At 37.5% G+C, this 22,429-nt stretch overlaps 1 protein-coding gene across 1 annotated transcript; it reads right to left on the reverse strand.

Moving 5' to 3' along the window:
- Nucleotides 1-9,053: 9,053 nt before the first annotated feature.
- LOC139712058 (dysbindin-like) lies at nucleotides 9,054-18,688 on the reverse strand. Its single transcript, XM_071623895.1, has 10 exons — nucleotides 18,629-18,688; nucleotides 17,723-17,770; nucleotides 17,099-17,140; nucleotides 14,329-14,382; nucleotides 13,997-14,057; nucleotides 13,400-13,532; nucleotides 12,417-12,549; nucleotides 11,704-11,726; nucleotides 10,655-10,795; nucleotides 9,054-9,463 (listed from the first exon to the last, which is right to left on the reverse strand). The coding sequence occupies exons 1-10, from the start codon at nucleotides 18,682-18,684 to the stop codon at nucleotides 9,054-9,056; spliced, it is 1,101 nt and encodes a 366-aa protein (XP_071479996.1). The 5' UTR covers nucleotides 18,685-18,688.
- Between the last annotated feature and the right edge of the window lie 3,741 nt (nucleotides 18,689-22,429).

Genomic DNA, 22,429 nt, shown 5'->3' on the forward strand with positions numbered 1-22,429 from the left:
CTGGATGGTTTGTGGCGTGCTATGAGAGTTTCTGATATTGTGTAGATATGTATGATGCTGTGCAAATATTATTTTTGAAAATCGGATCTAAATGCCTTTATTTAAAAAAATAAGAAAGGGCACACCTGAAAGTGACTACGTTTACCAATCTCTAAGTATTTTCCAAAGACAGTAGGCCCTATTATGTTACAGTAGCTGCTGTCACTGTGCAAAACTATGCAGAGTTTGGCATGGTGTGACTGAGCAGGGCTGAAGCTTTGAGAAGTTTGCCATGTGTTTGAATCCATGTCCTGTTGTTTATGCACCTTGCACATTCTTTGGCGCATTGTTGCGCGTTTGAATTTTTTATATATTAAAACTACAGGAACACGTCCTGTAGTTTCCCATCACTTGTAAGCTACGCATCTGTATACACTTGTACAGTAGTTTTGCTCAAACCTCTGGAAATTATCAGGAAGTAAACTATGCATTGTTTCTTGTAGTGACCATGGCTATTATTATTGTAATATATTACTGCCTTTAGGAAATATGGAGTATGGTTTTTGTGGTTTAAAACCATAAAGTGATAAGCAAGACAATCACCATGATTATCCAAATTTATGTACGCTGGAGATTTTTCATGCATTATAACATTGTACAGCTCCGTCAGCAAAGTACACTGTACAGTGTACTCCTGTTATGATGAACATGGTTATGACAAAATTCTGTTTACAACAAAGTTTTTTTTTCCAGATTAATGCACTTAGAAACATCAGTAACACATTGTAAGCGCTTTATAAGTGCTATTCATTATCATTATCATTAACAAAGTAAAAGTTCAGGCTGCAACATAATCCTCTCTATGTTTTCTATTGGTTATTTGTTCAATTATAATGAAATTTTGATATACAGAAGGAAAACTGCTGGTCCTGAAGACTTCGTTATTATGGAAGTCCACCGTTGGTTATAACAATTTCTTAGGTTGACCCAACAGAATTCAGGGATGTGAGAGGTAAGTGTTTTATCTGATTTCGGATTTTTTTTTCACTCTGCCCAAAACTCACTTTTCAGAGTTTTGGCAATTCAAATGCACTATTCTGTTAAATGCACTTCAGACTTTTTTTTCCATAAGTTTCAGATGTTTCTCTCATTTTTACCCTGCAATTACGCATACAACGTACTCTCATAGCCTTGAAAATGTGTAACAATGTCTTTCAGTCTCAGTACATACCCCAGATTTCATTACATGTTTGATACATCAAGATGTAACTGACACCATGGAAGATATAACTAACATGAAAATTTTGCCCAAATTATATCCATATCTATCAGCTGCATTTTACGCAAGTGTCAATTGTTCTGATCATGTATGTTGTGTGAGGCATCTTAGTGTTTTGCTGATGGGAGATTCAACCTGTAAGAAAACCTCTAGCAATAAAGGTAATCCTGTCTACTTTAACCCGTTGAGGACGGACTGATTTTTCTACAATACACATTTTCCATAGACCCCTGCCAGAGTATACTTGGGACGCGTCCTCAATGGGTTAATATGGTTCTTCCTTGATGCAAGACTGATCTTGTATTGAGGGTAGCACAGGTCAAAGTTTGTGGAAGAGAGCAACACAACTACAATTTGTAAGTCTGTATCGTTTGCAGTAAGAATGATTAAGTCATCCCAGGACTAACCTTGTACAGAGACTCCAACCCAAAGTACCTTCTGATCTGGAGATTCTCCCGCCTGAAACCCCTAGCAAACGGGAGACCCCAACTTGATGTGTGCAAAGCGCGAAGTTCCTAGGGTTCTAGATGCTCTCTTGTGCTATCTAAGGCTTATTTTTTCAACATACGATAGAAATAAGTAAGAAATCCCTTCCAACGGGAAACACAGAGCCAGGGCGGGAGAAATTAAATCTCAAACGGGAGAACAGGAGATTTTGCAAAAATGGGTTTTCGGCGGGAGATCTCCCGTCGAAAACGGGAGAGTTGGAGTCTCTGCTTGTAATTTAGTGATGGTCAAGGTTAGTGACTGAGAGCAATATGACTGAATCTGTATTAGTTGCAGTGAAAGTGACTATAATTGTCTCAAGACTGATGACCTTGCAAGGTACGATATACCGGTACATGTAGCACTGGTCAAGGTTAGTGTCCAAGAGCAATGCAAACGAGTCCGTAGCCTACTAGTTGCAGTGAGTGTGACTGTTATCTTCCCAAGACTGACCTTGTAATGGAGCAGGTGGTCAAGGGAAGTGACCAAGATAAAGAGCATTACAAATGAGTTTGTATTAGTTGTAGTGAGAGTGACCGCAATCAGTGCTATGTGGAACTCTGCTGCAAGAGGTGTCACTGTGTACCAATGTACCTTGAGATGTAGGTTATATGTACACTGTTTTATTATGATGAAAGTATGATTATGTATTTGAAGCCAATCAGCCGAGGTCTGTGCCTCTACCATGTAATATTGCCTCAATGTTGACATTGCATTCTTTAAATGATGGTATGAGTAAATTGATCCAATGTGATTGCCCAGTAAGTTGTAATATGTACTGTATTTCCGAGTTTCTCTGAATCAACTGACACTAGACAGCAAACCTCACATAAGTCGACATCACGCAAGTCAACAACTTGAGTAAATCAATGCAATGAAAGATTCCTGAATATTTGTTTTCTTTTGTTATCTTGTAAACTTACAAGTGCATCATAATTGTCCACATCCTGGGTTGGTACAAGTTGTATTGCAGGTGAACTAGGACGATACTCGATTCTGCTCTCAAAGCAGCCTTTTGAAATATAAACATAAGTGCCACATTTTTCTGCATGTAGAAATCATGGTGCAGTCAGCAGTTAGTGCTCATGATTTGTGTCATATTCTGTTGTTAAACTTTGTTGTTTGTAGGAGATATCTTACAAAGTGTCATTTAGTATTCATAGAGTCATTTATGTCTGGCCAGGTTTATGCAGAGATTGGAGGAAATTATGGAGTGGAAATATAAACAATGTATTGTACTGATGAACTTGTGGCTGTGCGTCGCAGGGTAGCAATAAATATTTGTATGTTGACAAATTTTCCATGGTCCCATGCATGCTGACTTATGTGAGGTTTACTATGTGTGTCTCGACTATACACTAAGTCTTTCCATCTTTGTGGATGAGCATTAGCAAATAAACAATCTGTTTATAGATAAACAAATAGTTCTGGTTTGTTTCTCCATCATTGTCTCTCTTCTGTGTTCAGTGTGTAGGCCCATTAACACACTAACCGTTTTCAAAAAACGCTTACACTACAGCAATGTTCGCTATGTGAAAACTTTTACCTGGTACAGTATTCTTGTGTGTGGACACACACACACACACACACACACACACAGACACAGACACAGACACACAAATCAGTATTGCATTTGGAATTGTAATGCATAAAACATTCCATTTGATTGTTCATTTCAAAAAATAAAAAAACTTTTATGTAAGATACTAAGAGAGAGAGAGAAAAAGATAGACTGATCAGAAAGCCAAACAGGCAAAGATAAATGAATAACATCACACTGAGTTTGAACTTCAATGGTGTATTTTTCTTTAAATCTCTGTATAGAATTAGACACCACAACAATTACATTGTACATTTACCTGAGATGTGTCTCCACAGACTGCAATTTTTTTGGGCTCACCAACACATATATACCTTCATAACATGGATGATGCAGAAATGTATACCGAGGGATAATCAGAGTAGATTTGGACACCAATTGTGGTCCAATTCATTCACTTATAGTGAATTTCATAATACAGCTGCATGATTTCTTTTAACAAACTCTGTTGGGACAGTAACTTTATGACACTAAAAACAACTCACAAGTCATTCTTGCCTATGGTCATACATTTACCAGAGTCCAGCCTTGAAGATTTTGTTTTTAATCCACATCAGGATCAGATTTCTAACCCGTCCCAAGCTACAGCCCAATTCCATGGTTCTCTACAGGATATGAACATGGTGTGTTACAAAACAAGCAGGCTACAAATTTGTGCTGGCATTCCACGTCCCACATTATGTGCACAAAGTAATTTGATAATGCACCAACAAAATTAATATTGAATGGCCCAATGATTACATATACATGTGAACAAACAAGAATCTGGAATACATGTACAAACATACAGTGTACATACAGACAGTACACAGGAGAAAACATTAGTGATATGTTTTTGTTTCTTCTTTCCTTCTTTTTTTTTTTTTTTGCCCAATGCTTAATTATACAAATACAGTCAAACCTGCCTTAGCGGCCACCTGTCTATAGCGGTCACTGAAAAATCCCCCAGAGAGAAAAGCCGTGTTAAAGAACCTGTGTATAGCGGCCACCTGTCTAACGTGGCCAGCGGCCACAATTTTTGTTTCCCGCTGTAGATTTTAACCTGTCTATAGCGGCCACAGACCCGATGGAGCCTGAGCCGAGCCGATAATTCAGCGTGTTTTTCTGCTCAGTAGCCGTGCTAGTCATTCATGGGCAACGTTCAGTTATCGCCACCGCTGCATCCATCACTCATTCAGTCATAATAATGCTCTAGTGTTTAAGCTTCCTTCACATCTATACTGTTTTACGATTTCATAAACACCGGCATTGCTCAATGCATGAAACACACGCATGTGCATACATATAGACATACTGTGTCATACATGTACATGTAAGTACTTATAGAGGTATACACAATGATATATGTACATGTAGGCAATGCACACAATTTGGATAACCTGTCTATAGCGGCCACCTGTCTATAACGGCCACTTTTTTCGTTTCCCTTGGGTGGCCGCTGTAAACAGGTTTGACTGTATTGATCTCAAAGAACTAGTTAATTCTTGCTTTATCAGCACTTGACATCCATGCCTCGATGTTCTCATTCATATGATGAAGGAAACACAACATTTGGCAAGATTATTTTTCTAGCTGCCTAAAGGGCTTTGAAAATAAGGACAATTCTGGACAAGTTAAAAATCAGACCAAAAAGAAAGACTATGATTCTATTAACACAACGGTGAGACTTTGATCAAAATGGTGTCAGAACTGGGGAAGTTATGAAATTGTGGAATTCACTAATTTTCACTGAACAGTTTTTGAACAGCAATATGAATGTGCTTGCTTATAGAGTTTTGCATACACTCTTGAAATATCTTCTTTTTATTCCTCAAAAAGCAAATATGCCCCAGTCTCAAATCCTAATATATATGACTGATCATTATTTTGAGGCTATTCAGCTAGGGATTACATGCTGTTTTACACATATTATAGCAGAAGAGCTGAATTTTAATAATTACATAAATGTATATTGTTTTTGGGGTACACTATCCCTGAAAAATTGTGAGGTGATAATATCAGCTCACTCATTTGCACATTCATATCAATTACATGTACTGTACAGACAACCTTGCCTAAGTCAAATCTATTTGGACTGATGACTTATGAGGGATTAAAATCAATACAAAGTATAATATAAAGAGAAGAAGACTGGAAAAGACCTTCGACTTCGGCAATTATTCGACTTATGTGAGGTCCACTTAAGCAAGGTTGACTGTACATGTACATGTATTTGATATTCAATCTGAGTTGGCAACAATTGTCATTGTTGAGCTTGTAAACTGTTTGTCTTTTTTTTTTTTAATATAAAGTTACTTCTGGTCAAGAATTCTCCATTAATCCTATAACACCTCTCCCCATCCAGTACTGCAAAAGTGGATATTTTCGCGCGACTAATTTTTCGTGCTTGGCCGGTGAGAAGAGTTTCACGTATTTTGAATTCCGTAGAATCAAGACATCACGCACAGCAACATATGGCAACCAAAAATATTCGAGTGCTTTTATTTTTGCGCTAGTTTCTGGTTGTGCGAAATGCGCAAAAATTTCAACACCGCGAAAATTTCCACTTTTCCAGTACATGGGACATGGTACCCAGATGTTGTTGGTTGTACATGTCAACCATGCAGTAAAATCTTATCAGGGAACCATGAACAATTATTGATTAATAGATTATCACTCAACTACAGGTACTGTACATGGATCATCCAAGTCCTTATGATAATTTTTATTAGACACACGAAAAAATGGAAGACAATGATTGTGAGAGACAAAGTGGCGATGGACAGGTGTCACTAAAAAAGAGAACACGGACTTCTTCCAGTGATTGATTCATGGTAAGTAACATCTGAACCATATACTGTACAAGGTGATTGAAACCCTCCTGGTGATTTTATTTTCCCGAAATTCGCAAATCAGCTTTGCAACTTACGAAAATAACTGCAAACAAAATTTAATTTTAGAAAAACCCACAAAAACTCGGCCATGCCAGTATGGGATCGCACACAACTACTGTAGGTCTTGCAGTTACGTAATGTGGGCCATTTTGTAGCAATACCTGGGGCATAACAACACATTTGTACAGTAGGTTCATACTTACAATGCAGAACATACAACTTTTTTATGTACAGGGAATCACTGGGTAAAAGCATTTGGTGCTAGTACTGTTATTTGTTACTCATTCTTGTTTATTTCGTGAAAGGTAGGGAATGATTACTAGACACGAGCAACAACAAAATTAAAAGTGAAAACGTCCCACAATTAGCGAAAATCCAAAGAATCTTTCTGCAAAAATATTTCGCCTCCTTCAGTATCTGAACTTCTGTGTAATACATGGTATTTGCAACACACTTAACAGGGCAGTCAACCTCTATAGTTCTCCCCCCCCCCCCCCCCCCAAAAAAAAAGGGGGGAAATAACACAGTTTAAATTTTTAAAAACACACATTTTGAAGGAAAAAAAAATCATATTTTGATAACAAAATGGGAAAATTTACATGCTTAGCAATCAAAATCAACTTTCAGAAAAAAATAGGTACCTTTAAAGTCATTTTTCTTTATTTTTATGAAGAAAATCAGTAAAAATGAACCTAGCATATGGCAGCTCTGCCCTTGCTTGTGTCACACAAAAAGTGACTCAGTTGAATGAAGACAAATTCCAACAATACTGTAGCTTTGTGTCACATTATCAAGCAAAATAGTGTGTAAAGTAATACAAGTAGATACTCTCGTTCACACAGACTATTCATAAAATTTGATAATTCTTCTCGGTGGTGTGTGACATTGGTCCTCTCTGGCCACGCATGCTTATACTCTGCTAAAAAAAAAGAAAAAAAAAGTTGCATTTATTTACATTTCTACACAATATTGCTTTGGTTGTCTCCATTCATGAAAATATAATGTAAATATTTGTACTATACATTGCACAATCAAGGGAATGACATTAAATCATAATACACTGTAGCACCCTCTTTTTAGTATGCAGGTCTCCATTTTGTAGCAGAAGTGAGTTCACTTTAATTCTATAACCTTAATGTACTTCAAAATTAAAGGCTTTGGATGTAAAAATTAAGTTTTGAAATCATAGGCCTCTCAAAAAGAAATTCAGGTTAAGCCCTACATGTTTGATGTAACTGCATAATGCCAGAGGGTACACAGTACACTAAGTCTTGTAAAGTTTGCATCCATTGAACAGTGTCTACTGCATTAAGTTAATCTACACAAAATTCCCTTACTTATTTTCTTGGTTTCCCATATGAACAGAAATTCATCCCAGCAGTGTGTTGTGCCTCTGATACCACCAAATTACATTTGACATATATGGTCAGCATTTCACAACAAGACCATAAAGCCAATTAGGTAACTGGATCATGTGTAACTTTAAGGCGGTTCATAGCACATCATAAAAAGTCAGTTCTTCTGTGAAAACAAAGGCCATTTTTTGTCTTTTACTGTTTCCATTGACACACTGTGCACTGTACTTACCCTTGCTTCTTCTTCTTCTTCTTTTTTGTTAAATCTTTCTTCCGTAACTAGGATTCAATCGACCATTTATGTTACAGAAATTGAAAGTCTACTTCTGGACCTGACAAAACGTATTCTTCATACACAAATGATGAGGAGGATCTTCTTTCCTCTCAAGTTTCCTTTAGGCATGAGTTGGTTGTCATTGTTATTACAATCATTTGGAGCATCCACAAAGAACACATATCTTATTATGCCACTGTCTCAAGCAGTTAAAATGGAGGTCCCACCAGGGCCCCATTTCATAAAAGGTGTTAGGATGGCAACTCTTGCTGGAATGGCAAATTCCAATAGCAACAGCCAATCAGGAAGCTGGATTTTTTTTGTTGTCATGACAATTAACATTCCAGCAAGAGTTGCTATCATATCAACTTTTTATGAAACGGGGCCCTGAACGTTCACATGGCTACCTTCAATCTTCTTTCCCTCCGTCTTCATCTGGAGTTCCAAAATCATCATCATCATCATCATCATCATCATCATCATCATCATCATCATCAACACCATCTGGTCCATCCTCTGCCCCAGCTGTAACGTGTTGGCTTGCAGAGTCTCCATCTTGGGACTTTGTTCCTGGAACCAAAACACAATCCATTTGATATGTAAGAAATACCATGCTTGTGACCTGTGTAAATTTGAATTACTGGAGGTGTGCACAAGTTGAAATGAGACATGCCTTCGACACTCTCAGGTTGGTTTTTCTCAATTTTCCATCTTAAGTTAGAGAAGCTGTACTTACGGCACTGTAAGCAGATTAGTTGTGCTTCTTTGACATACTAGGTAACCCTAAACAGTACACTTATCAATTGGTTGCCAAGTTAAACCCCATTTAAATGACTGCTATTGGATCATAAAGCCCCATTTAGGTTGACTATAAAGTGCATTTAAAATGACCCATAGTAAACTTTAAAGCCCCCTTTTCCGGAAAGTAGCATTTCCCCTATGTTTGACATTCTCCCATTCTTTTTGGTGGGTAACGAACAACCAATACTGGTAAATTAAACATCATCTTGAAGCTGAGGCTCTCCTCTCTCAGAATTTGACCTTCACTTGCAATTCTTATCTGGCAATTATTTTGTTTGTTTAGTTCTAATTTGTTCTGTTGTTGTTGTTATTGTTGCTGTTGTTGTTTTTGTTATTGTTGCTGCTGCTGCTGCTGCTGCTGCTGTTGTTGAAGATTGATTGATTTTGTGATGTAAGGTCGCATTAGCTATTTATTCATCCATGGATGCTTACCACTTGCTGCACTGTCTTCTTTCCTCCCAGCAAGTGTCTCTCCCGCTGCTGTGTCTGATGGATGTTTCTCTGTACTGATTTCATCTTTTCTTGAAGCTGAAGGATCATTGTCTCTATGTGCCTCAGTTTCAGTCACTGGGGGAAATTTTGTCACGTCAACTCTCTCCTCCTCCTCCGTTTCCTCCGTCTCTTCGGTTTCTTCCACCTCCTCTTCCTCTTCCTCCTCCTCCTCCTTCTTTGCCTCTTTCTTGGTTGCGGTGACAACCACGCTGCCTTCGTCTGGTCCCAGGAAGTCATCCAGTGCCTGTTGGTCATCCGCGTTCACTGTCAGCTCAAAGTCATCCAGTGTGCTCTCAAGGTCTTTAGAGGATTGAGTCACCAGTTCTGTATGAACCACAGGAACGGAAAATGATTATTGTATGTAAGAACATGAAATGTAAGATCATCTGAATGGACATACACATGCAGAATTCCAAATGAAATGAAAGTTTGTCAACATTCTTTTCCCACAAGTTTACACAGAGCAAATTTTTAGTACGTATTTGTTGTGGAATTGCAGTGGATCACTTAACTTTGGCAATGTTTGCAAAATGATATGATTCAGGAACAATAACACACTGACACACACATTCACATACACACACTTATGTGTAATTTATAAGTATGTCCATTTCAAAGATTTGCACCATTATTAACTTGTAAGATAAAACATCATGGCTTCTCACTGGCAGTTCACATTGAGACATGAAAAAAGGGTGAATTATTACTGTGATTCAAACGGCTACACATGTAATGTGTAAATTCAATTTCAATACATCCTCAATAGATTTGGTATATCCAAAACAAGTGTATCAGCGACATTACACATATGTCTGAGATTACAAAGAGAGTGACACAATGTCAGGACCGTAACATCAGTTGAAGGTCCAATGCTTTGTCATCTACTACAAGGGTAAATCAAATCTGATACAAGGAACCATGAGCACTCTCTAAATCACAACTACCTTTCAAATTTTATGAAGGGTGGCTTTCAATATCATTCCTTGTTTTAAGATAAAGCATTCTGCAACTTAACTTTTGACATAAATGTCTATTTCCAACCTCGCACATGTCATCCCAATGTGCTCTTTTCACAGACACACATGTTCAACAGCTGCAGCAGCACAGCTACAGTAGCAGCTCACCACAGGGCTGTGAGTTGGCTTAGTCGGTAGTGCGTCTGCCTCCAGATCGAAAAGACCAGGGCTTGATTCCCGAATCTCACAGTGCAATGTTTGTGCAATCATAATGTCCTCTCTAATAAGAGGCAAAACACTCTGTCCCTCACATAAGCGTAAAATGGAGGCCCCGTGCGTGAGAGAGTCACAACTCATGCACTTAAAAGATCCTGCTTCATTTATTCATAACGAAGATTAGGATGTTTACCCTGGTGAAGTGGTCCCAGCTCACATCCAATTGGACCCCATGGAAGACCATGGGATGGCTGAATATGGGGGTCATCCAGCCATCTTTTCAGATGGAAAATGAAACAAACAAAACAAGCCAAACCAAAGTAAGAATATACTGGACCCTTACTCGACATCTTGCCGTGAGTGCGGTAGTGTGCCATGTCGGCAGCAAAGACGTCCTGGAAGGCCTTCTGTCTCTCCTTCTTCTTGGCATCCTCCTTCTCCTCCAGCCGCCGGAACTTCTGGTTGTACTCATCCATCAGGCGCTCTGGAGCAGAGAGGGTCAATGGATGATTAATACCAACTGATATGCGACAAATGATGCTATTTTAATTTCGTTTCATTTTATTGTTTTTGCAATGGTACATATAATCAACTATGTTCACTCTCAGAAATATACACATGGTTCATCATAATTCATGGCTGATTTTGCACATGAAATTTAAGCAAATCATTGTGACAGAGAACAGAGACATAATAAAAGATAGATAATCAGCCATTCTCTCACTCGCTGGAGTCTTCTCACAACTGCATCATCCTCTATGCTGTAATAATACCTCCATTCCACAGAGATTTTCTCTCATTGGTCACTCACTGAAAGCAAAGTTTATCACTTCCAGACACCCATCAAAGTGTATCAAATCGCAGTCCGATAGATCTGACCTGTGCTGGTCGACTGTCGGGTCACTGTCAGACATGTCGGGCAGTGATCCAATGAGGCAAGATCGTCCAATGGCGACAAGGATCATGTGCTACATGTCTGACACTCACCTGATAGTCGACCAACCAAATCGTATTCATCAGACTGGGATCCGATACACTTCAGTGGGTGGCCAGAAGCAACGAACTTTGCTTCCAATGAGTGACCTATGAGATAAAATCTCTGTGGAAGAGGGGTATTAAATCTAGGTTCACTGTACGCTTAGAACATACGATACACTAGAAATGGTCATTGCTAGAAAGTGCAATGTATCACTCATACCAACCTCGATTCTAATGTGCACAACGTTTAATGATATTTGTAACAAATGTCCCCCCACCCATTCCACCCAAAAGCAAACAAGCAAACAAACAAAGCAAATTCTATTTGGATAAATTGATAGTGCTCAAAATTGGAGGGGATTTGTGCAGTGTGTATGGTCACTCAAAAAGGTAGAGCTTTGAAAATAAACCTACCTCTTCTAAGTTCTCTCTCCTTCCTGTACATCATGAAATGAAATAGAAATGATTAGTGACAAACATTCCTTTTGAACTGCAAGCACAGTTAATGTTCTCAGGCATATCAACAGCTAAACAAAAAAAAAAAAAGCTATATTATTTGAATTTATGCAATGTATACATAGAATATGATCTGGTGGCATTTTAGAAATTAGCTGATTTTTAATAACAGAGCTGGAAGCTTTTATCACGCCATAATAAAGAGATAGATATGAAAATGAGCATCACAAGGAGACATATTTGTGATAGTTGGTATGAGACAGTCAACCTTGCTCATTCAAATCGACCTCGCATAAGTTGAATAATCGCCTAAGTTGAAGGTCTTTTCAAGTCCTCTTCTCTTTACATACCATTGATTTTAATCCCTCGCTAGTCAAATTTTCTCTTTAAAAGTCGAAGCTATTTCATCAGTCCAAATTGATTCATCTTAGGCAAGATTGACTGTACATATATACGGTAATATGTTCATGTATCGAACTTCAAAAACACAGTTGCATTACGTTAGATTTCAAATGAAAAAAAAACAAACAAACAAACAAACATTAGTAAGACAACAGTACGAGCAAATATGGACATGATATTCATAATGTCAATGGAAATGAAACTTTAAAATGGATCAAAATACATTAAAATATGATTTCTGCAGTAAAAATAAAAACAACTATACTCACGCTTTTTGTTCCTTGTATCTGACAAACTCGGCAAGTTGAATTTTTTTGTTGTTTAGTAGCTCTTCCTCCTCACATGTATCTTCAAGTCCTTCTAGCATTGTCTCAATCTCCTCAAAATCAGCCTCCAACTTGCCTTCAGGGATTACAGGCATTTAAAAGAAATGAGAAGGACGGACATATTTGCTGAAAGTACAGAAACATCTAAATTCCTGTCCCTGTATAAGGTATTATTGTAGGTAATAATAACCATCATCCTTGTCATCATCATCAATATTAATGTCTTCTTTATCTAGAGTAGCCTCTTCAGTGTTGCCACTGCTCTACCAGAGGGCCCTGCCATTATAATAATTACCCCAGTGTTGCCAAATACCCATTTATACACCTAGGTCAAGAGGGACATGGTGGGTAAAAACATCTTGTCCAAGGACATAAGCACTGGGTGGAAATTGAACTCGCCTCCTCTGACTGGAAGTCAAGAGTCATATCCACTACGCTACAGTGCCCCAATAAGATAATCTGGTCTCCTGGAGTGCTTCAATAAATACACTAACACACACGCATTAAAAAAAGAACGAACTCTCTCACTCTCATTTTCTTGATGAAAAAGAATTCAGATTTAGAGGAAATATCTTTACACACTGGGCCTCTAACCCATTGAGGATGAGTCCCGAGTATACTCGGGCAAGTGTCTATGAGAAATGCGTGTTGTTACAAAATCAGTCTGTCTTCAACGGGTTAATAGTCCAAGAGTTGGAGAACTTTTGATTGCATCTTGAAGGGGGCTTCAGAGTATTTCTACTGACTATCCATATTCACAGTCCCTTTCAACAGAATCAATTACACAAGATCATCTATACCAGATAACGTGACAAGAGAATAAGTGCATCATACTGTAATCTTCCTCTTGTAACATTCTTTTCAGTTCTACTGTTGAGGTTCAACTAGTCTGAAATCATGGAGAAGGTAGGTGTGTTCACACTCACCTAATGTCACAGCAAGTGTCTGGATCTGCGATACCATGTCAGGCATCTCTTGTACATGAGTTTGGAGTTCTTTGAATGTCTTAACGTCCTTTTCATGCTGCTCCACCATGTCCTGGATGACTTTGTCTTGTTTCTATGGTTACAGGAGACAGGGGTAACAACATCACACATCGAAACTCTTTATTGACACAGAGTGCCTGTTCAAAAATATTGAAATAAACTACATTCATGCAATAAGGAGTTCATCATTTAGTAAAAAAAAAAAATATTTCAATTTGCCCTAAGCTCATTTACTGCAACATATAAACTCCAAGTGCCAATTTCATATTGTGCTGTTGGACACAAGTCTCAATGTATGTATATCCTCCTCCTTTTTTACCTTCCTGCATCTTCTTTGAAGGGTAGCACTGACATCAAACCTGACTCAGGGTGTATCTCTTCTGTTTCTTAAATGTTGATCTCTTCTTTTCCTCTTTTCCTCTTTTCCTCATTGCCATTGTGTACATAAATGAATTTGCAATCACAAACAATTTGCATTTTACATTCGTGTGTGGATTGGTGATACAATAGCTGTTGGACAAAATCAAATCAAATTACCACTGCTTTATCTGCACTGTATTCAATGTTGACATGGATCTGAGTCCACAGTTGCTGGAATCTGAAATAAAAGGAACAAATGACAACATATTTGTTTTTAATTCAAAATGGGAAACTATAAATGTACAAGACAAAATAAATGGCCATTGATATATCATTATAGTAATTGACACTAGCTATGTTTGACTAGTGTAAATGTCAACATGGACAGCTTTCCAAACAGATGTTGAGACACTCAAAAATGTCTCATGGAGGAAAGTTTGTTCTTTACACATTCTTCAAAAGGAGACATGGTTACAATACCAAAATATAAAGAACAAATTTTTTGTCACCTGTTGAGTATTTCTTCTCCCGCATCGACATACTCTGGCTTCAGAGCTGACAATCTGCAAGAAAGGGAAAGAAACAATGTGATTACAGATAATTGCAAGTAGACTTTAAAATCTGATACATCCTGGGATGAATTCATTGTCAGGCTTCCTCTTGCCTTTTCACAGCTTATCTTCATCATGCTCTATGACTCTGTCATGTCTGGAAAGGAAGGAGAATGCATGGAACTGCTGGTAATACTAGATACTAATTATTATCGGATGAATATATTTGTGATACAAGTGAGATGGTACATCCTTCTCCTTTTGCAGGCAAGCAAATAGTTACAGATAAAGTACCACAAAGTTGATTTCCATTGGATGGAACAAATTTACAGCATAGCTCTGGCCTTACAGGGCGAGTATCCATTGTTTTCAAGATCAAATTGGACAAAATGCCATAGTGCCATCATTCTTCTATTGTTGCTGGCTAAGCTTACTGCTGCAGTGGGCATCATCTAACTTTGTGCTGTGCCACTCACATTTCTGCCTTTGTGATAATCACAGCCATAGGCGCCGGAAGTGGGGGGGCAGGGGGGGCGGCCGCCCCCCCAATCCAAAAAGTGGGGGGGCAAAACACATTTTTGCCCCCCCAAAAAGCCCCCCCCAAAAAAAAAAAAAAAAAAAATAATAATAATAATAATAAATGAATAAACAAATAAATAAAAATAAAGAAAATAAATATGAATATATATGAATAAAAGGGGAAAAATATGGCTACAAACGGCAGCTTTTGGACTGTAAAATGTCAAAATTTTCAAGCTCGCTCGCTCCGCTCGCTCGCATCCAGCAGTGAAGCCCGGTGCGCCTCCCCCTTAATTTCTAAAGCAAAAAACATAGCTACGACAGCAGTTGTTTGACTGTAGAATGTGAAAATTTTCAAGCTCGCTCGCTTCGCTCGCTCACATTGAATCGTTATGCTATTCTCCTAATGTTGCTGACAGTAATTGCCAGCAGTTGCGCCCGATGCCCCCCCCCCTTAATTTCCAAAGCGAAAGATATAGCTACAAACGGGAGTTTTTGGACTGTCAAATGTCAACATTTTCAAGCTCGCTCGCTTCGCGCGCTCGCATTAAACCGTTATGCCACTCTCGTAATGTTGCTGCCAGTAATTGCCAGCAGTTGTGCCCGATGCCCCCCCCCCTTAATTTCCAAAGCGAAAGATATAGCTACAAACGGGAGCTTTTGGACTGTAACATGTCAAAATTTTCAAGCTCGCTCGCTTCGCTCGCTCGCATTGAATCGTTATGCCATTCTCCTAATGTTGTTGCCAGTAATCGCCAGCAGTCGCGCCCGAAGCCCCCCCCCCCCTTGATTTCCAAAGCGAAAGATAAAGCTACAAACGGGAGTTTTGGGACTGTAAAATGTCAAAATTTTCAATTTCGCTCGCTTCGCTCGATCGCATTGAATCGTTATGCCATTCTCCTAATGTTGCTGCCAGTAATTGCCAGCAGTTGCGCCCGATGCGCCGCCCCATTAATTTCCAAAGCAAAAGATAAAGCTACAAACCCCAGTTTTGGGACTGTAGAATGTCAAAATTTTCAAGCTTGCTCGCTTCGCTTGCTCGCATTGAATCGTTATGCCATTCTCCTAATGTTGCTGCCAATCACTGCCAGCAGTTGCGCCCGATGCGCCCCCATTTATTTCCAAAGCGAAAGATATAGCTATAAACTCCAGTTTTGGGAGTGTAGAATATCAAAATTTTCCTAGCTCGCTCGCTTCGCTCGCTCGAATTTTATTGTTATGCAATTCACCTTATGTTGCTGACAGTATATAATTTGTCGATCGTTTCACACCGTCATTCCATAATCCATATAAGGAAAACTTACAGAGTTGCTCAATGACTGCGTTGTTGAATGTATCACATTCCGTAATGTATTGTAGTCCCATTATTGCTCACGCACAACGCACAAGCATACACACCGTCAAAATTACTTTTCGACATGGTACCCCCCATGTTTCGACCCACCGTACGCCACTTTACATATATATATATATATATATATATATATATATATATATATGTTGATAAGGTAGTCCACGTGTTGGCAAGATAAAAAGATAAGTAACAAAGCTGCAACAAAGTTCATGCTGTATTCACCAACGGTTTATACAGCATGAACTTTGTTGCAGCTTTGTTACTTATATATATATATATATATATATATATATATATATATATATCAAATATAATATATAAATATATATATATATAATCATAGATGTGTGTGTGTGTGTGTGTGTGTGTGTGTGTGTGTGTGTGTGTATGTGTATATTGTGTAACATATGTATAGTCTATCTTGAGCCCCCTCCAATGTTTGCCCCCCCAATCCAAAACTGCTTCCGGCGCGCCTGATCACAGCAAATTCATTATTTCATATTTTTAATATAATTATATTTCATTATAAAAGTAATAATTTCTTCACAATTAATGAAAGAGTCTTTGTTTTCTTGTACATAACCGCATTGCGGAATACTGTCCTGGTAAAATATTTGCCCTGTATCAAACAAACCCATAAGAGAGAGACAAACACTCTTTAAAAAACTAATTCATCTTGTCAAAATGAATATATGGTTATATCAGCAACATATCATCACTGTTCTGAACATCATATGGATCATAGGGCATCCAGTGCAGCTAATAAACATGATGCTCAGGCTATTCTATTTTTCAAATGAATTACGTGCATATTTCCTCTCAATTTGTGAATTCCAGGTTTACAAATCCACTCACGTTCCTTGCTTATTTTCCAGCACATGCAGCTCTCCAGGTAACCTGATGATTAAGAAAATACGTTCAGTAGATGTCAGCTCCATCATTGCACATGTTCAGATGATATTGGCATTATATATTTTGGTGGGAATAAACTGTGGAGATGCCCACTCGTTATCCAACATAACGGCTGCATTATCAACACACCTTTTACCAGACACATTGCAGTTGTGATTGAATAAATACATCAATATCACTATTTTGTTTTCTTCTTATCATTTTTAAGAGCTACATGAGTAAGTCCTGCACTGTCTGTGATACGCTGTACACTTCTATATTTGTCAATTATTTGTGTGACTTCAATCAAAAACATGCCACAAACACATATTTTTGCATGTCATTTCCTCCCTTTCCCTGTATTTTTACACACATGTCCTTTTTTTAATATCAGTTGTTTATAGTATCAGGTTTGTCCCTATCATTCTATTTTCAATGTGGTTTCATTACATTATATCACATTATTCAACCCCAGTTCAACTCTTACAAAAACCAAAGAGCAGAAAAATTTGTGCAGGACAGACTCATACAACACTGGAAGGAAACATTAAATCTTGCACTGCAGTCTCCCCCAGTCAATAAACTTACTTCTTTGATCTCCCAACTTCTCTGGCCTTTTCACTGAGAGACTTCAGCCTGGGGTAAAAAACAAAACTGTTACACATGTATATAAATTCAACGAAATAACTTGAGAGGCTGTAAAATAAAAAAGCAATGACCATCAAATGAAAACAGATATGTGGCTACTCAAAATGCAGCTAAAGGATTCATAGAAACCACAGGCATCACATACAAGAGTATGAGAGTTTGAAGTTAATCAGTAACATGTTACATCTAGAAGACCTACATAGGCTGCATTTGGTGTTCACAGGGATAACTCATGTTTAGGTAAGCGAAGCAAAAGATAAATGAATAAATAAAAAATAATAATAATAAAAAAAATAAATAAATGATATTTCCTTCACAAACACTGAGTCAATAAGAATAAAATGCTTCCCTTGTATAGAATCATTGGCATCTTACAATAAACTAGAAATGATGACTCAAGGAGAAAGATGTTGCCTTTGCTAAATCATTGAGCGAAAACATGATTTTGATACCAGGTATCATTTTTATGTACACAGCAATGGGAGAAGAGTGAAGTCATGACATCACCTTTCTGTGTTTTGGGTGAAAACATGTGAAACTCTTAAATTCCATAATCAACCATTTTCTTAATGGTCACTTTAAAAAAACTTTTACTATCTGATTTTGCTCTATTTAAAATAAAAAGTCAATTTTCTCTCAGTGCGGAATTGGACTTTAAAGCACATATGTGTATCTCATTAAAAGATTTAATTGATCCTCTTACAATCTCTTACATAGTCACATTTACATCAATACAGATGCATCCCCCCCCCCAAAAAAAAAAAATTAAATAAAATAAAATAAATGCTAAGAGGACAAGAAGTTTATACAGAGTATCAACATGTTAACATTTCTGTTCCTCCTCACCCAGCATTCAGGTCCTGCTGGACTGACTGAATTTTTTCCTTGAATTGGTCAAACATGGCTCTGCATCTAGAATCAGAAAAACAGAAAGATGAATATCACCAACCAATATGGTGCATTTCTTCTGAAAACTCTGTTCACACATTATCATGTTTAGTAACCATATCTCAAATGAAACTGGGATGTTGTCATGGAATACATATGCCTGATATAATCTTGTCAAGAAGTGCACATTTAAATCAATGTCTTACACTTAAATCATTTGAAATGGTGATCAACGGACAATGGAAGTACAACATTCCATTCAATAAACTAAATGCAAAGGAAAAGTAAATAAAAGATAAATGCAACTAATTTGACAGACAAACCACCTTTTCACAAATTTCCTTGAAGAAGCTGTTTCACGAGATGCTATGGCTGTGTCATGATTATTGTTGCTTTGAATTCAAACTCAACTTGATCTACATCTATACGTAGAAATGCAGAACACATGAACTGAGAAAGCATGGCTTTTCACATTGAACACTATATAAATTATAAGCATAAATGGATAATATCTAACATTTCTATGAAGCTGTGACATGAACCTGTAACATATAATCAGCAAGATTTATTTGAATACAAAAATATGGTCTGGAAAAAAAAAAAAAAAAAAAGCTACGAAATTCCCAAGAAACCCTAACCCGATTAGGTGGAAAACACTGTCACAGTGTATTTCTCAGATGCACTGAAAATGAAAAACATAAATAAGCAAATAGACTTCAGCATAGGTGACAATGAACCTTCAAGAATATCGTTGACAAAATTATATAACATGTACATTTATTCTATATTGGACAAAATGATGCTTTCCACTTTCATGACCACACTCATTACGCTTTATCAACAAATAAATATCACAGCTTTTTTTTTTCTAATTACTAATAGCTTGTGATTAGTAAAGTATCATTTTTCTAAATAAAATAGCTTGTGACTAAATAGTAGTACGCTTCACGGTAAACATCAATATTGCATTGGCGGCATTGCTTATTTCAACAAGTAAATATAAAATGTATTTTATTAGTATGTTCTAGCTAGTTGGATTTAAGCTTCATCAATCCCATACTCCTTAGCATGTTTCACTGTGGAAACACAACAACAAACTAATAACACTTTGCTGGGAATATTGTTTACGTAGCAGAGCTGTTTGCTGCTCAAGACTCTTCACTCTTGCTGTTCACCTTTTGTAAGTACAAGTGTATGAAGTACAAGTGTATGAACTACGTGCCGTCGTAAAGTACTTACAAATAAAGCAATATGTGGGACCGCCCTTCAACAGATGCGATTCTTGGAAGCAACCTGTGGCCCAGACGATAATTACGGATAAATTATGTTATTCGTAGGTTATGAAACTAATCCGTGGAATATGAGGCAACCATCATATCAAATAATTTGTCGCAAAGAAACACGAAATAGCTTGGAACGATAACGCGTTCTCATCCATGTAAAGTCTATCGTTGCGTCCACTGTATGTATACTCAACTAAACTGAGAAGTAGGTGATGGTCGAACATGGTCCGTCCGCCGCCCACCACCTGGATCTCGATCAGTGACAATGTTTTGTTTTTTGGCCTCGATCACCAGCAGGATAATGGTCACGCGCTCCCGGATCCCATAACGCAACTGGCGGAACGATCGTGACAATATTTACAAATTCGATACACATTAATTTAGCTCCAGTATTATTTTTCCATCCATAAAACAGTGGTGGACCCAGAGGGGAGCGCACCAGGCGCGCGCCCCTTCTTAATTTTTGTCAAAACAAAAGAAATAAAAAGAAAAAGGGGGGGGGGGGGGGGAGGGGATCGCGTTGTACAGACGCCCCTTTACGGAATTCCTGGATCTGCCCATGCATAACAGGGGCGGATCCAGGAATTCTGTAAAGGGGGGGGGGGGGCGGGGGGGGGGGGGGCGCAACTCATATTTCTGGTGCTACTGGTTCTAGTATCACTCAGATACAAAAGTTAGACTTCGTGCGTATTCAGAATATCAAAAACCTTTATTGCAATGTGTACGTTGAATTTCCTTGTTTCTTGAAACAGGCTTAATTTGCGAGCTGCATTATTGACTTGTTGGGAAAAAGATGTGTTGATAGTACAAACGGCGGTCATTTTGTTGGACACCATTTGGATTTCGAGAAGAATTCTTGAAAGCACGATTCAAGTTGTTCGTGATTCAAAAATTATGAGAAAAACGGGAAATGGCAGCCATTTCGGAGGATAATATATAGTATATTATACTTGGGTTTCGGGAATCCTCAAGTGTCTTTATTGGTACTTGTGTGTTTCAAATATGAGAATAAGTACAAGTTTATTCATTGGAATTCTTGGGTCTGAAAAAAATATATAGGGCCTACTTAGACATTTAAAATGTGTATTGGGGTTGCCTGTTTAAAAATTATGATAGTTAAAAAAATGGCGGCTATTTTGGATTTGTTAAAGAGCTCGTGATTTTTATTGGTTTTGGTATAATCTCTCAATAAGTATTTCATTAGCGCGGTTCCTGTTAGATCTATAGACATTTTTTTTGTGTGTATCGGGGTTACCATGCGTGCAAAGCTACGAGAAAAACAGTAGTGGTGTCCATTTTTTACGCTACCTGGATTGCGGAAAACGCCAAAGGAGGATTTATAAGGATTCTAGTATGTTATTATGTATAGGCATATACCTGTACCTATCGTGAAAAAAAAAAAAATTAGCTTGTTACCAAAATGTCGAGGTTTAGGGCCTATGCTATGATAATGCTCTTGGCTTAATTACCTGATCATTCAGTGTGTCCAAAATGTGTTCACAATGTCTTACAAACAAGCATTGAATGTAGCTACTTATATTATACATTGTATCACTCATTTTTCATGAGTATTACTTTTTCATATTTTTCTATATTCGACAATGTTGCCTATCCATTCTTGATGCTTATACATTAAATATGATTTATATCATTTAGTTTGAAATTTGCTTCTGTTATAAAATTGTCATGATAATACAGCAGTGTTTATCAATGGATTCAACGCTTTATAAATCCAACAAAACCTTCAAAATAATTCTGACTTGATTATTACGATGGCTACAATGTAATGATATGTTTTGCAATCTGAAAAATCTGCAATCTGAATGTTATGTATTTTTTGGCCCAAAAAGAATCCAACGACTTCATGTTTCTTTTCTTCTTATTTATCGTCACACTCCTTAGATATTCCTTAGTCAATCTGTTCTTTCTTTATGATTTTTTTTTTGCCCAAAAAGAATCCAACGACTTTATTTTTCTTTCTTTTTTTATTGTCACACTCCTTAGACATTCCTTAGTAAATCTCTTCTTTCCTGTCTCTGTCGTACCTTCAATGTATCATGTATGTATTCGATGTATAGGGTCTATTCAGAAATATGGTCAAGTTTATTTAATTATTTTGTTCATGTCATTGTTTTGTGTTTTGTGTGTAATTACTACCTGCCATTGTATTAAACTATTCTGTATGTTATAGGGCGCAAAACTTAAAGCAGATGGCAAACTGAATATACCTATCCTCCTTATTTTTTAAAGAAAATATGACAACATAAATAAACACATAAGTTCACCTGAAATGTGGGATAATGGAGTTGAGTTGAGTTTTGATATAATGAGGTCGAATAATTTTCAAAAGAGATGTGCAAAAAAAGCTTTTGAGAATATGCTATAATTAAAGTTATGAATCTTGCTCTTATGAAGAAAAACAAAAACAAAGCAGAAATGAATTTTCGAACACAGACACAGGTACACACGATACTCA

Source organism: Diadema antillarum, unplaced genomic scaffold (genome assembly GCF_040938485.1).
Source record: "Diadema antillarum isolate AM-2024a unplaced genomic scaffold, OU_Dant_1.0 seq00001754_RagTag, whole genome shotgun sequence".
NCBI lineage: Eukaryota > Metazoa > Echinodermata > Echinoidea > Diadematoida > Diadematidae > Diadema > Diadema antillarum.

What these genes read in the sequence shown, in the direction of transcription:
- LOC139712058 (XM_071623895.1), bottom strand. Translation starts at nt 18,684, where the DNA reads ATGTTTGACCAATTCAAGGAAAAAATTCAGTCAGTCCAGCAGGACCTG. An exon ending in GACACTTGCTGTGACATTAG is followed by an intron (nt 12,550 to 13,399) that starts GTGAGTGTGAAC and finishes TAATCCCTGAAG; the next exon opens with GCAAGTTGGAGGCTGATTTT. An exon ending in GGAGAGAGAACTTAGAAGAG is followed by an intron (nt 10,796 to 11,703) that starts GTAGGTTTATTT and finishes TCTCTGCTCCAG; the next exon opens with AGCGCCTGATGGATGAGTAC.